The sequence below is a fragment of the Falco naumanni genome, chromosome 2 (genome assembly GCF_017639655.2).
Source record: "Falco naumanni isolate bFalNau1 chromosome 2, bFalNau1.pat, whole genome shotgun sequence".
Taxonomy (NCBI): Eukaryota; Metazoa; Chordata; class Aves; order Falconiformes; family Falconidae; genus Falco; species Falco naumanni.
The window spans coordinates 110,417,752-110,435,769 of NC_054055.1; the positions used below are offsets into that span (position 1 = coordinate 110,417,752).

General features: G+C 42.1%; 1 protein-coding gene and 1 long non-coding RNA gene across 9 annotated transcripts in view; one reads left to right on the plus strand and one right to left on the minus strand.

Moving 5' to 3' along the window:
• ROBO1 (roundabout guidance receptor 1) overlaps positions 1-10,078 on the minus strand; it is a 321,795-nt gene extending 311,717 nt beyond the window's left edge. For 6 of the 7 annotated variants that reach the window (XM_040582909.1, XM_040582915.1, XM_040582914.1 and 3 more), the window contains exon 1: positions 9,913-10,078. In XM_040582909.1, the coding sequence (XP_040438843.1) occupies positions 9,913-10,063 (151 nt within the window). In that variant the 5' untranslated portion in view covers positions 10,064-10,078. Of the gene's footprint in view, positions 1-8,384; positions 9,226-9,912 lie in introns of those variants that run through there. The other variant, XM_040582913.1, reaches the window with a different exon arrangement.
• LOC121083040 overlaps positions 7,923-18,018 on the plus strand; it is a 33,590-nt gene continuing 23,494 nt past the window's right edge. For both annotated transcript variants that reach the window (XR_005826223.1, XR_005826224.1), the window contains exons 1-2: positions 7,923-8,389; positions 12,028-12,106. This is a non-coding gene — a long non-coding RNA (uncharacterized LOC121083040). The remainder of the gene's footprint in view (positions 8,390-12,027; positions 12,107-18,018) is intronic.

Below are 18,018 nucleotides of genomic sequence, written 5' to 3' on the forward strand. Positions count from 1 at the left end.
TCCCAATTTCAATTGGGAATTGAACTCACAACATCCTGAATTACAAAAAAAATCTGAGTTTTACTGCTTACTGAAAATCAAACCACTCTTTCAACCATATCCATCTGATGACTATCAAAACACCATTTCTTTTCCCCTTTACCTACTTCCAAAAGAAAGGTAAGTTCATCCTGTGCATAGCTTTAGGCCTACATTATATCCTTGGCCATATATTATAATCCTAATTTCTAAAATGATAAACTGTTAATATCTATTATGGTAGTGTCGAAGCAAACAGTAAAACTAAAGTCTTCTATACATGAATTTAAAACCATGAACCGCTTTATATGTCTAATCTTCAATGTAAAGGCAGTTAAGCAATTAGATAAGATGCAATATAGCTAACCCAGAATGAAAAATAAGTATCTTCCCCGGGGATATGCAAATTTCAGAACACACAAAAATGCCAGCCAAGCAAGTTCTAATGCATTACTAGCATGAAACAGTTTAACAGTACTAAAGAAATCACAATTCTGATTTATGTACAAGACACTTAAAGAAGCGGAAGACAAAGACTACTTAACAAGAGTAATAACAAAAGTGTATAGACCACACAGTTCTCTCACATGGCTGCCAGGGATGGCTTCAGGTTTCCTTGGTTGGAAACTGACCCTTGCTATACCCTGCACTGCACACCCCAGAAGACAGGTTGTTCCGAAATTGAGCTTATCTAACTGCTAATTCACTAGGCAAGGCGAAAAAAAATAAAATATTAACTTTAAGATTTTAAAATCCCAGAGCTCAGCACAGGCTTGTCAGCTTTACAGATCTTCAATCTACAGTAAAGGGTGTTCATATTATTTTAATCATTCACTATATTAGCATTAGACTTAAGGTAATGCAACACCGTACTGAGCAAATACTTGCCAACAGAAAAGGGCAGCTTGAAGAACTTTGCATATCTGACTATGCATCTCATCAAATAAAGTATATGTATTTCAGGACTGCAGCAGTCCAGAAAACATGCTTGTTTCCTGATTAAAAAAAACCCACATTCATACATTTCAATAATATTATATTCAACTAGCCATTTTGGTCTAAGTTGAATTTATAGTAAATTATACTTAAATTAAATGCTTTATTTAACTTACAGGGATTTACTTAAATTTCAGTAAATATAAGCATTTAGTATCATACAAAGTCCTACGCCCCTCTAACAGCGTAAAGTCTAGTGGAAGAAAACAAGAGCTGAATGGGAGGACATTGTTGAATTTACCTCTACCACCAGTCAGCCAACTGAATTGTTTGTTTTGGAATTTCTTTGAAAGCCAACTAAGAAAGAAATCTTCAGAAACATATCGACTACTTTGTGAAAGTATATATGCTAATACAGGTATTCTATATATGTCAGCATTATGACTGAGAAAATTAACACCTTAGAGGTGTAAAAAAAAAAACCAATACCAAACACTGATGTTTTTACATACTAGCTGTATATAGTTTATATAGAAGAAAAATCTCTTAAGATAAAAACCAAATGTGCTAACAATGAGGTTGAAGATGACATTAAAAAATGCTATTGCTGTTATCAAAATCCATGTATTCAACATATGTATCAGAAGGTAAAGAATATTCCCAAATTACACCATCAAGGCCTTCACTCCTGCAGAAACACGTTGACATCACTTCACTAAAAGCTAGTTGGAAAAGTGCTCCAGTTCTGTGCAGTTCTTTGGATAGCGGCACAGAAAGTAACTATGAGTAAGCCTGAGGACCAGAAAAACAGTTTTCACAAAGATGCAAAACTCCTTTTTAAGCTTTTAAAACATGCTGATCCTTTATTTAGATCTACAGATTTATCCTCTGCTGATTAACTGTTGATCCTCCTTCCTAATTTTCTGTTTCTGGGAAACACAGTTAACATTACTTCCCACTAAAAAAAAGTGAAGACTAAAGGTTTTCTATTCCCCTTCTCAGCAGAGTTCTTCTTTTGGTAAAGCCACCTTAAGGATGTACCATTCAATAAACAGTTCCGTCTTCAGCCATGGGGGAACAACTTCTCTGATCACGGGTGTGAACAGAGCATTCTGCACCTTCCCCTTAACTGCAGCTGCTCAGGTAACAGGCAGGCTCTAAATTAAAAGACTGGCCTGACACCATTCACAGATCTTATTATTGCCAATTTGTGTATGATTAAAACAAAAATGGTAGACACATGCATACACACAGTCTTGGTCAGAAACTTTCCCAAGACTCAGAACAAGACAGGCATGGAAAATTTCTACAAATCTCAGAGAACCCTAGAACAGTTCTAAACATTTGACAGTATTTAACCCCATTAGTTGTTCACCCACTCCTTCACTTTCCCAGGAAAAATAGTTTCCCCACTTTATTTTCAAGAGACATAAAAAGAAACAGAATACACTTTCCTTAAGCCTCTCTTCATTGTTTTATGGAAGCATAGGACATTGCTCCTACTACTTACACCTGAAGTGAGTACTTCAGGGAAGTTAAATGAGTATAAATACATGCCTACCTCTGCCACAGGCTGACTTTGTGCTGCTGTTGTAACACCAATTAAAATATTCCTGGTGTGAGGCCTACCTTGTACCTCCTAGCAGATGTTCCAGAACCCTATCTTAGAATTTTTGTGGGTAAATGCACAATTATTCCAATGAATTCATTGTGTCAACTAACAGAGACACTCTGGCATCCAGAATTAAATTTACCACCATCTTATTTCAAAATCACTTACCATCATCTTCAGGGAAAGGTAGCTTTCAGCATCTGACCTAAGTCTTTCCATACTCTGACCATTAACTTAGCTCTTTAAGAAAACAAAACCCCAAAACACAATACAACAACAGTGTAACAGAACTCTGCTCATTGACTGAAAACCGAAGTCATTAGCAGCTTCCCAGCTGCTCTGCTTTTTCACCTGTTGAGATTTTTTCCATAGTACCAGCTCTCAACTGTATGAATTCAGCACAGCTGGCTGCCACCTACAGCCCATCTCCGCAGAACAAGATACTTGTTCTCATAAGACAATTTCCTTCTTTGCACAAAATACCCTTCTACCCACACCAATTCAGTGCTGATTTAAGGCTGATGCAATAATCAGCTAAGAGACATCAGTCAATGGGTGTAACATGCTATTATAGTCAAACAGTGCTATAAGGACCTATACGTAGGTAATCCTGAAGAAGGTATGAAGAAAAAGTATAAACTAGTAAATTTATCTGCCCTTAAAAGCAGCTCTCATTATCAAAATACTTAAGAGTACTTCTTTGTATCTCTAGTCTCACCTTTTGGTCAAGCTTCTAGTCACTAAAAGGAAAACGCTCGAATCTCCTCTGTTTACACCATTTATTGGACTCAAAATGCACCTCAGTCACTACTTCAGTTATTTCACTATTTGCTTTACAGTTTTATGAAGAGGCACTCAGGTGAAAAGTTAAGGAAGGTTATCACTACAGAATGAGATTATATAGCAGAACACACAGGACCTCAGCATATAAAATTCTTAGGTGCCTTTCAGTTTGCTTGGAAATAGCAAGGTTCCTGCTAGCTTCCTGACCGCAAAAATCACCTCAAAACATTAGCAATTATTGACAACAAAAAGCCTCATTCCCAACCATTCAAGCACACAAAAACCCCAACAAATCTACAACTTACACATTAACAATGCCAGTCTTCACTATGAAAGAGAAATATTTTGAAGAAGAATGTAGAACGTCTACCATGACACCAAGCCAAGTGACCGTTATTCACACAACACATTTAACGATGACAAAAATAGTAAGTTGTAGAAGATGAGCAACTGACTGGACTTGCTAGCCCCAGCATATTATTAAAATAATTAGACAAAGCTAACCTAGAATGAGACATGGTATTACATTTGTTTAGGATTGTGAAACAAAACTCTTCCAGTTATTTAGAAAATTAAGCGTCAAAGCAAAACTGGTATTATTTGAGAGTGTGGGAATACGTTCTCAGATTAGTAAGCACAGCAGTAGATTTCTCAGTCTCAAATGTCTAAATATTTTTTTCTCTCTACTTCTTACAAAAAGATGATTTGTTGATCCCCCACTGGACCTCTTTGGCTATCACTTCCAAAACATTTTATACTAAAGCATAATTTGCCATGGATATCACATGTTAATATTTGACATTAAACAATTTTGTTACCTTAGTGTCACTAGTTTCTAAAAATATTCGTAATGGTCTATCTATCTTTGTATGTCCAATCATAACTTTGAGCCTGTAGACTTTGGACAGGAGATTCAGGAGTATTCTTAAAATAAATCTGTTTTCTAGTAAAATCTTATGGACAGTACAGAGAAATCGTCCAAAATTCAGCACCCTGAATATTACAGATTATCCCTGATAATGAAAATACTGTCTTGCTTCAGGACAATGATGTGAGACTGTATGACACAGCAGCAAGAGAGCATTTTACAACCAACACTGACTGCAGTGAGCAATGCGCAGCTTGAGTGTTCCTCTGTTTTAAACGGGTATCAAAATTAATTGCTAAGTTTTACCAGAAGTGTCTTTCTAGTTGAAAGGCAACAAAACCCATACTAATGCAAATTGAAGAAAATAAGTTTGACCTCCACAGATGCTATCACTACTCAGAAGGGTAAGTGGTTTTGAATCGTCAAACACCTGGATACTTACCTGGAAAACGTTCCATCACAAGTAAGGAACTGTCAGTTTCATAGGATGTGGTTATTTCTTTTCTAGTTTAAAGTTCTCAAACACAATGCAAGTGTGGCCAGTTTCTTCAACTGTAAGCAGCTGGCTCAATCTTTCTTAAATGTTCTTGCAGTAAAATCACTTACAACAGCATACAATGCATTAAGGGTAGGAGAAAAAACAGCTGGGTTTTACGTTTTCTTGGGTAGCATTTGCTTTACAGATTATGCACTTAGCCGTTCATAATCCGTTGAATTACTGTGTTTTTTAAAAAAAATAATCTCTCTTTTTATTACTATTAGACAGAGAACATGGTAAAAGAGCTGAAACATTTCCTGAAATACTCTACCACTTCTTGAAGCAAGGTTCCCTCTGAGTACAAACTTATGAGGCAAACAAAATGCATCAAAGAAACAGCTGACTTACTCCAACAGGCAGACTAGGGAACTGGAAAGGACTTTGGGGACACCCCACGAACACCCTCAAACTATAAACTACTCTCCCATGAAGGAATACAAGAGACAATTTTGCCCTCCACTGGCTAGAACAATCGCTGGAAACCATGCCTGCCTCACTGCTGTCAGAGCTGCCTATTTCACACACCATGGAAAGCCCTCTTGAGCAAGTCTACCTATCCCGTTTGAAGTACAGTAATTAGTATGGGATATCATGGACAGGAAATGGGGAAAACATATTGAGCAGGTGGAAATCACCAATGCAATGAAATACTTCATAGAAATACAAAGATTTCTGTGGAAGGATCAGAAAAAAAAAAAAGTAGCCTATTTATAAATAGCCTTGAAAGTAGTCAGAGCAGCGAACACACATGGAAAACCAGAACCCTGACAGTCTTATTCACAGTAAAAGCATTCTGCTTGTAACTCTCCAGACAACTGAAAGCTTTTATTTTCCAAAAATATTAACCTGATGCTCCTGTTTCTTGGGGGGTAGAGAGATGGGAACTCTATGGATTACAAAGGAAAGGCTGCCACAAAACAGAGGAAAAAAGGCAGACCGCAGGTAAATATTCAAGAAAACAAGGATACCAAAGAAGTACCCCTTAAAGCAATTTTTATTCTTATCTTTATGCAAAGAAGTATTGAAATCGCACTGGAACATTAAGGAAGGAAAGCAGCTATATTCCAATGTTCAAAATTATTCAAATTTAAATGTATTCAACATTTATAAACCACAGGCTTAGATGAAAGAAGGTACTTCACAGGATTGCAGAGAAGCAACACCAGGGTAAAAATTAGGGGTTTAAAATTCTAAGTGGTTTACCAATTACTGTTTTAACAAACACTAACCCACTTACCTGTTTATTACTAAAATTTTCCTCCTCCCCATCCCCCAATTATTTCCCACCTCTCTGTAGAAGTTTCTAACATTCTATTTAGAGCGTGGCCACAAAAACCATTGATTCAGTATTGGGTGTAAGGGAAGTCAAAGCCTTCAGTGGAAAAGGGAGGAAAGGATCAATCAACTTGCAAGCATATCAGCTGTCAGTAGAACTCAAAGGATTTTGGTGTGGAATCTGCTGTAGATGACTCCTGTTGTTCCTCCTGTACTGCAGCCATCTGCCCTCAAACTTCATCCTGCAAAAGGTTTCTGGCATCTCCATTGTTCTAGACACAAGACCCACTATTCGATCACACTCTAGCTAAGGGGGAGGAAAAAAAACCCCACCCTCTGGTGAGGGAATGAGTACAAAGTTACTTTCTGGTGTTTGTCTCTTTGTTACTGACTTTGCTTACATGGCAAAATTAAAAACCTCCATAAAAATTCATGGCTTTCTTTTTTTTCTCCTTTCCAACAACTCAGCTGGAATCAACATTATTAAAGAGATCTTCCTCATCCGTGGGGTGTGGAGGGTGTGTCTAAATAATAAAAAAAACCCTTACATCTGTCTTACTCTATTGAGCATTTCTCTGAGAAAGGTAAGAGAATAAAAAAAAAAATAATAATCCAAAACCACACAGCAAAAAACAACCTACCAAACTGTTTCTTAACTTGGGAGTTTAAGATACCCTAGCACAGAACTAAGTTACAGAGTACATAATCTATGAGGTCTGCTTTTCCAAGGTGGGGAGGATTGACATGGAAGATTTACAAAAAACAAAACTGGTGAAGAGGCTCTTCCCCATTCCAATTGTTCCCTCTATTAGATAAAGGCGACAATACAGAGAAAAGCAAATTGAAGACTGCACAACTGACACAGTCAGTGAACAGGGTTAGAGTTACTCTCTTCTTTTAAAAGAGGAAGATGCAAAGCTTTCCATATTCAAAGCCACAAGAAGCAAACCTAGTACCTAACAGCAAAAATTTAAGTTGAATTTATGATATAATCTAGAAACAGACATAAGTTATTGCATTTGGTGACATAATTAAGACTTAAAGCTTCAGGCAGTGTACTTAAGTCTTTCAAAAACTTCATTCACTTATTTACTGACCAGGTGTCTCACGCTACTGTAACTTTAATGACTCAGAAGAGGTCCTCAGCAAACTTATAAAAATCAATTAAGGCATAAAAGTTCGCGCCCAAAACTAACCTTAACTATAACACAAGGTTTTACTGCATTTACTCATAGCTTAACGTATGACAAAAGGCGTTGTTGGGAACGGGAAGGAATACTGCAGGCAGACAAATCCGGCCTCCTAAAAGCAACAGGAAGCTTAGGCAGGGGAGAAAAAAAAAAAAAAAAAAAAAAAAAAAGAAAAAAAAAAAGAGAGACACAAAACACAAACCCCCCCGAGCACCCTCGGGACCCCTCCGGCCCCGCTGCCGCCCGGGGGTGCGCGCTGCCAGGGGCGGCGGAGGGATGCGCACCCCGCTCAGGGCGCTATACGCGGCCCTTCCGCGCATCCCTCGACACCGGCACTTGCTAGGGTGCTTACACGGAGCAAAACCTGCCACCAGCCACACGCTATTAGTACGACCCTGTTTTTAATCTACAGGCACGATAAAATGCCCCAACACGCATAAGCCCCGCGCAAACAGTGACTAATGACCACTAATCCCCCCTATCTCCTCGGCGATCTCTCCCGCTCCCATTTATCACGCTGGCGCTTCACCTCACACACGTGGGTAAACTTTAACCGCCAAGGTGATGCGAAACCTGTCCCCAAACCCCACACACCGACCCCGCCGTGCTCCCCACCCGCGGCGGGTGCGCAGGCTGAACCCCTTCACTGGGAAGGGGCCCGGCCGTTCCAGGCCCCCCCCCCGGGGCAGGGTGCGCGGTACCTGCGGCCTCTCCCCCGGCGTGTTACCCGTGGAGAGCCCCCTCCGTGCGGAGGCGCAGCCCCGCTCCCGCGGGAGGACGGGGTCACTTCCCGCCGTCCCCTCCCGGCCGGGGCTCGTCCCCGGCCGCGGTCACATCAAACGGCCCTCAGGAGCTGCCGGCGGGGCGGGGGGAGGGGGCGCGGCGGCCGCCGGCAGCGCTGGGGCCGCACCCGGCGCCGCGCACCCCTCCCCACGCCGGTCCCCCGGCAGCCCCCCGCCCGCCGGCGGCTCCCGGCACCGCGCCCCGGGGAAGCGCGGTCTGGGCGCCCCCCGGGTGGGAGGCAGGCTCCGTTTCCGAGGAAGGGAGGGGGGCGGGAGGCGCGGAGGGGGCAGCCAGCGCATCGCCCCCGCCACACCGGCGCGGGCGGCGGGAGCGCGGCCCCGCCGCGGCCTCACATCCGAGTCGCCTACGCGTGGTGGTTACCTGAGGTGAGACATATGAATCCAAAGAGGTAAAAGTGAGCAAACTCCGCGATCATTGTCCTCGGGTGGCGCCTGCAAGCAGTCTCATGCCAGAAGAGCGGGGGGAGAAACGAGGAGCCCCCAGTTGTAATTCCACAGAAGCTTAACGTAAGCGAGGCTCCCTAATCCCGCCGGACGGCCGGAGCGAGCCCCCTCTGGGCAGGGGCCGTCAGACCCGCGGGGCTCCGGCAGCTCCGGCCGGCCTCCCCACTCCTGGCCCGGGCTCTCCTAAGCGGCGCCTTGACACTTCCCAGGACCATCCAAAGCGACAGGAGAAAACAAAAGATCCTCGAGTTCCCGCAGCCGAGGTCCACCGCCGGCCGATCACAAGTTGCTGCTCCGGCCCGAGACTTGGCTGTGGGTGCTCGGGACGAGCCAGTAACGGGACGCAGCCGGGACGCGCAGGGACCGGCCGCCGCCGCCCTCGGCGAAGGCGAGAGGCGGGAGGGGAGCGCGCTCCGCGAAGTCCCCGCCAAGTCACTGGGCACCCGGCGAGGGGCGGGCGGCGGCGCGGGGCGAACGGCGGGCAGAGCGCGGTGGCGGCGGAGCGGCGGCAGCCCCCGCTCCCATGACGGGGGAAGGAGGCGGGCGCGTCGGGGGCCGCAGCCCGGCCGCAGTCAGGCGCGGCGGCGGGCAGGGGAGCCCCGGCGGCAGCCCCTCGCCCTGCCCAGCATCGCCGCCGCCCCCTGCACGCGGGAATCCCGAGCTCGCCCCCTCCCCAGCGCCGGAGGAGGGCACAAGAGGGGCGAAGGAAGGAAGAAAGGAAAGAGAGAGAGGGCGAGCAAAACTTCCCCGGGCCAACGCCCCCAGCCACCCACCCCGCCCGCCCTCGGTGCGGCGGCAGCGGGAGGAGGAGGAGAGGAGGAGGAGGGAGGAGCGGCTCCTCGCCTTTCCCCGCTGCCGGGGCAGGGGTGCACGAGTCAGGCGGGGCCGAGCCCGCCGCGCCTGAACTTTCTGGTGTCACGTCGAGCCGCTCGCGGCAGCCGCGGGTTTCCCCTTCCCCTGCCGGCCGCCCCCGCCTCCTCCCCGCGCTGCCGCCGCCGCCGCGGCAGGTCTGGTGCCGCCTCAGGACACCTTAAAGGAGCCGCACCTACACGGCCCCCGCGCGCCCGGAGCGCCGCGGCCCGGCCCGGCCCGGCGGATCCCGCCCCGCGCGGAGCCGTGGCGCCGCCTCCCGCCTCCCCGCCCCGGCAGACCCCGCCGGTAAAGCGGCTGCAGCCCCCTCCGCCCCCGGCCGTGCCCCGGGGCACAGCGTACACCCTACCCACCCACCCCCCGACTCCGGTCTGAGCCAAGGGTCGCATCGGTCACAGGCCCTCCCAGATCTCCCCCCCCGAAGAAGCCGCCCCAGCTCGCCTCCCCGCAGCCCCAGGCCCAGGCGGAACATGGCGTGAGGCGCGCAGAGGCCGCCCCACGCGTTACCGACCGCGGGGCGCGCTCAGCCCCGGGCACCCTTCACCGCCGCCACAGCCTTCCCCCTCACGGTTTACCCGGCTGTTTATTTTCCTTTCTTCTCCTATAATGATCAATGGCACTAGTAGGCAGCACTGTGGGCAGGTAACAGCACTGTAGGCATTTCAGGTGGAGCGCGGTGACTATGGTTTGGTGGGTGATCCCCATCCCCAGCCGTGCTCCAGGCATGGACCAGCCCTCTGGGACAAGTGTCCTCCACCCCTCGCTCCAGTGCCTGGGCACAGGGACAGGTGCTGTGCAGAGCCACGTGAGCAGCTCAGAACAGCTCCACGTGGTTGTGTGGGCTTTATCCCGCACCACCAGAGGTAGTGGTGGGGCACGAAGGCTTAACGCTGTTGGGGGAAAGGGAAGGCGGACATCGAGCAGCACTATCACCTCACAGCAAAGCTCCAGCTCTTCCTAGGTTTGATTCATTAAGTTAGGAAGATTGACTGAGATGCGAAAGGAAATTTAAATTTCCAAGAAGCATGTTGAATATATTAACCCCATTGCAAGCAAGCTTTTCTTGCAGTGGGATAATAAAACGCCAGGGGAAGAACCTTCCTGTAACTCCCCGTCACAGGATTCATACGCAGCCCACGCTGTTGTCAGCCAAACAGGTTTGGATGCTCTCAGCCACCATCAACTGAACCGCTCATTTGCTGGCCTCCCACTGCATTTGCCCCATTTTGTCTCCCTCAGGGTGGTGCAGGGCAAACTGACTAGAAGTCCAACAACAGAAAGGTCCTGTGGGTTGCACTGAATCTATTTCAGTGCACTTTTACACGAGATCTGTAGTAAAGACAACTTTTCAATAATGTAAAACAAAACTTTTACATTGCAAAAGGAAGTCCCTGGTTATGTATATCCAGGTTTTTTATGTATCATCGGCAATGACCCTGGCAAGATTTTCCACTAAAAGTGATGAGGACAGACCAGACACTAAACCACTCAAAAGTTTAGGAAAATAATCTAGTGTTTTGACACCAACTGCACATTAATTTTCAGAGAGAAAAAGGAATTAGCTCTTAGTTCAAATGCATTTAGAAAACAATCATAACGGTGGAATCAACGACAGTGAATGCATTTGGAGATGACCAGATTTCTTCAGTCTGTACCTAGTAAAAAATTTCTCTGTCTGTTCAGTGACCTCATGCATCATTCTGCATTTTATGAAGCAAAAATGCATTGGCACCTCCAGAGTTAAAACAGACTGCAGAAACAGTGAAGAGGTCCTAGATAATCCCTTGTGAGAAGTTTGAGATTTCAATAAATTAGGTTTGAGGTTTTTCATTTTTAATTAAATAAACAGGAGTCACATGCAGGGCTGAAAATGAGCCTCAAGAGTTCATTTATTTCACCTCACTGTTCTGATAGAGGGTCAAATATAAGTAGACTCCCACCAGCAAGTATTTTTTAATCCGATTACTATACATTTCTAATGACTTGAATTTCATATTGTCTTTAGGTAACCTGTTCCAGTAACTATATAGTCAGACTTTTTATTATTTTAAAGCCTAGACTAAATAGTATCCAGGGAGAAAAGAAAACACACCACCACCACCACCGATAACATTTTGAAGGCGTGTTTTTTATTCCTTCTGTAGTATTGGCAGACTCACATTGTACTGAATTACATATTTTAATTGATAGCTTCTGTTGAAAGGGCAAACCCACAAATCTACAAGTAGGTCACTCTATAGGGAATAAATGGGTTTACATATTCTGTGAATGTACTTACACACATAGATTTTATATATACAAGTATTTATTTACTTGTAAAATGTAATTTTTATGTATCCCTGGTTTTATATGAAGCTGTCAATATTCCCTGTAATCTTTAATTGTAAAAATGTCAGGTTTAGTGTATTTCTATGACATATGTATCCTCTAGCAACACAAATTAATCCATTTACCTTTTGACTGCAATAAGTATATATGATGTCCAGAGACAGTAAATAAAGCATTTAGCTAATTCTCAGAGTGTTTCCTCTACTCAAGATAAATTTGTTTCCTGCACATTAGTGAAATAGTAGGCTTCTAGATTCACATACTCTTTTGCTTAGGTCTTTCAAAAAAATGCCCAGTGAAATTTTATGCTGTGTTGAAGTCTGATGCATGCTGGATGTTAATTTTCTAATTTCCCATTTCAGATACAGATATATTCTAAATACAGCAGTGGATTAAAGCTTTGAAGCTTGAATGGCCTTACCATATGATCATGAGTTGAGTGTAAGTAAAACAGTTTAAAGCTTTTGTGCCACAGTTACTCCATCTTTTACAGACATTGGAGACTGTTTCTACCACTGTAAAGAAATCTTCATCCTTTCAGAAGTGCAGATTCATTCTACTTTAGGTACCTATAGTGAAAGTACACTAGAGCTTCAAAGACTTATTCAATTTATACTGTGTTGGGTACTTCATAACATGTTTAGCTGTCAGTGTTTTCTTGCTTCAGAAAAAAAAAAACTTACTAGGAGTGTATATATACTGCTCTAATTATCTTTTTCTTAAAAAAAAACCACTTAGATTGTAATAATATATAACAGCTGCACAGCTGAGTGAATCTCCTGAAATTGTAAGCCTACAGAAATTCATCAGAATATCTTATAAGTAATTGACATCATCTTTAACTGCAGATGTTCTTACAAAATGTGTGCCATTCAAGCATCCTTATCATCCTTGATATTGAGACATATATATATATATATATATGAGACACATACATGTATCTGACAGAAAATGTTTCTAGGAAAAGAAATATGGCTTTAACCTCTTCAGAACTGAGGAACACTTCTTCTATGTGTATTAAAATGCAGGTGTGCTTGCTGTGTTAATTCTGTAATATGTGAAATGTGAATGCCTGAAAAATAATCGGAGAAGAGGGTGGCATCTGAAAAGGCGAAGGCAAAAATGCCATAAAATTACATTCCCCTCTAAATTATATCAATGGATTATTCTAACTCCAAAATGCTTAGGAAAAAATAGCCCACTTTCAGTGGCATAAAGTCATGTTTTTAAGTGAGTTTAAAACTACAGAAAATACAGTAATGTATGCATTTGATTGTACAATAACATATATCTACTGCATTCATCAAAGTGAAACATTAGCTCTAATACCCAGTATTTATCTTTTTATTTAAATTTCATACAGTACTGAATGCACAACAGTTGTAGGGCTGAATTTTTAATCTGGTATTTATCTTCCTGTAAACCTCACACACACATCCCTACACACACACCCCACCGCCTGCTGCCTGTCATTTCTAAGACTTACAAACATGTAATTAATTTCCAAGAGAATAGGACTACTCCTATGCACACAATTACACATGCTGCCTGTGTTTGAGGCATGGGATTCTGGTTGGGAAACCTCCAGGAAAAAAAAGAGAAGGTTCTACAGAACTGATAGTTGTGATTCAGCAGATGGCACTCTTCCCTCGAAGTGACTGAAATCAGTGCTGCTGGTGAATAGAAGGGACAATGTGCTTTTAGAGATTAGTTTTTTCATGTTACCCTGAAGAACCTGAATTTCTGCAAGTACTAAAGATCCCAGGGTACTTCTCTCTGAAGTCTTGGATGTGTTATGGTGGCAACTGCACTCTCTCTCCACAAACCTTTTTAAACTTCAAATGACTCTTACCTTCCTGATCTTAAAACTACCATGTAGCCTTCCGGTTATCTCCAGGAGCTGGCTGCCAGAAATAGCTATGAGCATGTGTGTGTATAGTATTATATGAACACACGTGCACATGTCTGCATAAGTGCACAGAGTTTACGATTCTGAGCATTCTGAGGCTGGCAGATGAGGGAGGATGACTAAATCAATAACATTATTCTATATGCTAAAACTAAGCTTCCATCAACATCACAGAGAACTTGTTCAGATAAGGCTGCAATGTTAGTATTACCAATTAGAGTACTATGAGGATGTCTGTACGTACAATTTATTCAAACTAGAACTATTTTCACAGGTTTTTGTCAAGATGTGCATGACATCCCTCCCAGGTTTAGGTCTGCTTTCATGTGATCTGCCATATAGATTCGATTCCTACAAAAGTAGCCAATGCACACACGTTCGCTCATAGTAACTCATGAAATTCCATGTGTTGTGTCCTTGGTGTTCTTTTTTTTTTCCCCTCCAATTAATCTCTTAATCACTTTAATGTTAGTTATTTACCTGCTATAATCTAAAATATGTTTAAATTACTGTATCACATTATGCCACCCTCATAATGTAATACTTGTTTTAAAAAGGTACCCACTTAACTAGTCCACTGTACTCCTGCCATTGTTCTATCAGATATAGCTAAGTTTCAAAAACCAATTCTTCCCAGAATATTTAGGACACCACAGAAGTGACCTGTTTGATAATTCAGCAAACTGTCTTAAAAAAAACCAATGAAAAGTCTTATTTCTAAGTGTAAGCATTAAAAATTGCACTTAAATGGAAAAATGGAAGGAGCTATACATCTCTCTCTTTACACGTGTCTCTAAGTGCATTATGGGCCTAACCCATGGTAGCAATCCTAACTGAAGTCAATAAACATACATGACAGCAGAAGAATATAATTTCAGTAGTTTTTTGCAGGTTTCAGTGGTAAAAAAAATGGATTTTTCTACGTTAGAGGTAAACAGAAAGTGAAGTTGTTAGAAGGAGCACTGTGAAGTGTATCTGAATATAAAAAGTGCATGGATGGCAAAAACTTGAAAACCTACAGTTGCCATATAATTAATTGGGATAATTATGACTACACAAAAAATATTATGATTTCCATGGCCATATAAGTCAATTTCTGTGTCTTTCTTGACCTGGCAGGTTACTGTTTAAACATGTAGTTCAAATGAATTATTTTCTTGTATTTGACTGTTAGGGCCTTAACATGATTTTGCTTTTATTTACCTTAATTTTCGGATGTAACTCATATTTCTTTGATGTTACTCTTAATTACACCACTAGTGAATTCAGACTTCTAGCACCTTTTGCAATGTACAATGTTTAGAATAGTACTTATAGTCATTGCAGAGTAAGGAATACTATCAATAAAATATAAGGTTTTATTTGCTGTGTTGAATTCATAGACAGAGACAGTAAACAAGCTCAAGCTTCATTATGCTAGGCATATAAAAATAACATGACAAAAGATCCTTTCTTCACAGGATTTATAAAGCATCATTATCAACATAAAGAATTACAAGAAAAATTCACCACTGGCATAAACATGCAAAATTTCATTGAAGTTTGTCTTTTAATACTCCTTTACATTCGCAGTGAATGTGTTTTTTCATTTCTGTTTCAGAGATGCTACAGCACATCCCCACCGGAAAAAAAAAAAAAAAACCAAAAAAAACAAACCAAAAACAAACCACCAAAAAACCCCAAACACCACCACCAAAAAACCAACCAAAACATCACTGAAGCTATATTCCTTCTGTTCCCCCAGTAAAATATGCTAAGGGCATTATTTTCTATTCAGTCTACTCAGCAGACTAGCTCAAGCGCTTTTTAACAATGTTTGTAGGAAAAAATATTGCATACAACTTCTGCTCTGCGGTTTTGTTCCTGTTAATGACAGAATGCTAATCTGCTTAATATGTTATTTATATACAAACAGCACAGTATTTATTACAAATAACAGTGTTATCTCTGATACTACTAAACAAAGAGAGACCTGTCCCTGAAATCTCAGTATTTGCCTCAAATGTTTAACAAATGAGCCACGCTATCTCCTTGTTTCTATACAGAGTATAGGGAGAGTATGAGGGTGTCACCTAGTGGATTGTTTGGACTGCCTGTAAGAGAACTAACAAGCAAAAACATCCAAATGGCATTGAATGAACTAACAAAACGAAAGAAAAAGGATTCTTTTTTCTTTATTTAATTACTCCAGGAATTGTGAAGGCTTACAACAGAGCGTTATTGTTCTGTAATATCAGCCTTTGGTTTCCCATTCATGTCACAGAATCTATTGGCACTGCAAAAGGCTGTAAGAATGATGCATCCAAAATTTTGAAAGGAAAATTACCTATGTTCTTGGCTCAGAGGAGAGGTTTAATATTACCACAGATGACCATTTTAAATGAGTTGCACAAAACTTTTGTTTAAGATTACAAATAAGTGGAAGAAATGATATACAGTGCCTGTAAGTTCCACCAATTATATTTTAAAAGAAGGAACTGTTCCATGGTTTTCAACAGGCCATCAAAAAAGGGTTTTTTACATGTATTAGTTTGAGATTGCTGTATGCATTTATAATTCATGAATAGTTAAGGTTAACCTTAGCAATCTGGAGATGAAAAGGATTACATAAACTATCCATCTTATTTCTTTGATTGAATTACTGCACATATTTAAAGCAGACACCACTTAAGAACTGAATACCTGCAGTGAATTAACTCAGTCAAATGTGAAGCAGACACCCAGGCTAGCTCACCCAGTACAATTTCAATTGCATGTTGAAATTTAAAATAACCAGCATACAATTTATAATTGCATAATGAAAGCCTATCTGTTCCCATATATTTAACCTCTTTTAATTAAAAAAATGCTCACTATGTTTTTAATATTGCTTTCTGCCCTTGAGTAGAAGAAGCAAAAAATACATGGAACTATAAATGATAGAGACACCCTGTTTTAGTGCCTAGAGCATACATTTTATTGCACCCCCTCAAATTTTTCAGTGTGTGACCAGCATTGGAAGGGGAGGAAGTCTTTGCCCCATGACGGTATGCTTATTTGCTGGTGTCAGAAGCACTAGCTGTCAGCAGACACAGCATACTACTGAACCAGCAGCCAAAATCTTATACTAGCGGTACGGTTTGCTGGCAGTATCCTTCTTGAAGTGGTAATATATCTGTTTTAATGAACAAGTAAAACTGCCTTCCTCTGTGTGTAAGGGCTAGCCCAGCTTAGCCTTTTCTGCATATACGGAATACATACAGACAATGTAAAATTTCTTGCAAAATACCCTAGGTGAAAAGGTATAAAGACCCCAGCAATCCTTATCCATAGTAAAAGCTCTCAAAGCCAACACTTCAAGAGAACTGTAAAAATGTATATTAGTTAATTTAATTACCAAACCAAAATTTTGTATAAATGTATTTCAAGTGTTCAAGTAAACCCAAAGTACTGCTACTTTTTGAGATAGGAAATGAAGGAAAAAAATGGAAAATATATTAGTTAAATACCTCACCCTCAAAACAGAGAATAGAGTTCTGTTGATCAAAAGCATCTTAGTCTGCTAGATACTAAATGTTTTCTGGACCTTAGAAACATTTATTTTGGGGTTTTCTTTTTGCTTTTTTTTTTTTTCCCCCCTCAAAACTTTTGGTCTAGGTCCTAATGGATTCTGGTGAGAAGTGCCCAGGTGTTGTATATTGTGAAGTTTTGTAGTAGACACTGATAAAAGTACAAAACCTGCAGGGCAAGTAAGGATTGCTGCTGAGGGAGAGGATGCTGTCGATGAGCCTTGTATACCCATTCATCCAGCAGGCTATTTTATTTTAATATAATTCCTTCCAGCTTTGTGCAGGAAACAGCAGTGCCAGGCTCCCATACAGCATACACCTCGTTTCTCACTGAAGGTCAGGCTGCCTTCAGAATAAAAAGACAAAAACAACAAAGCCAAACCGAAGAACAAACTAGAGGGAAGGCCTTGGGCCTCAGCTAAATATTTCATTAAAAAGAAAACTGGTCTTGCATGTGTTCTCCTTAAAACCTCCCAAAGGACAAATCTGTCAGGGTATGTCTACATAGTTAGGAGCATCCAGTAACACAGCTATTCCTCCCACTCTCTGAGACGGCCTGACACGAGCCAACTCCAATCCAGAAGCTGAGTAAATATGCTATCATAGTGCCAAGCCTGAGCTAACACAGGTTGTGTCTCAACAGGCCTTATTAGCTCAGGCTCATTACTATAATAACATGGCTATATGGCTGCTGCACTGCAGCTGGCTCTGTGTGCCTGGCTTGCTGTGTGCGAGGAGCAGGCACTTAAGTATCTGCTCCTGACTGTGTAGACATGCCGTCAGCGTGTTCCTCCTCTTCTTCCCGGGGATTTTGTCATTTAATTTAAAGCTAGCAGCTGCTCCTCTCGAAAAAACTGTACTGGCATAAAAGAAGAACATTTGAAAAATAGTATGCT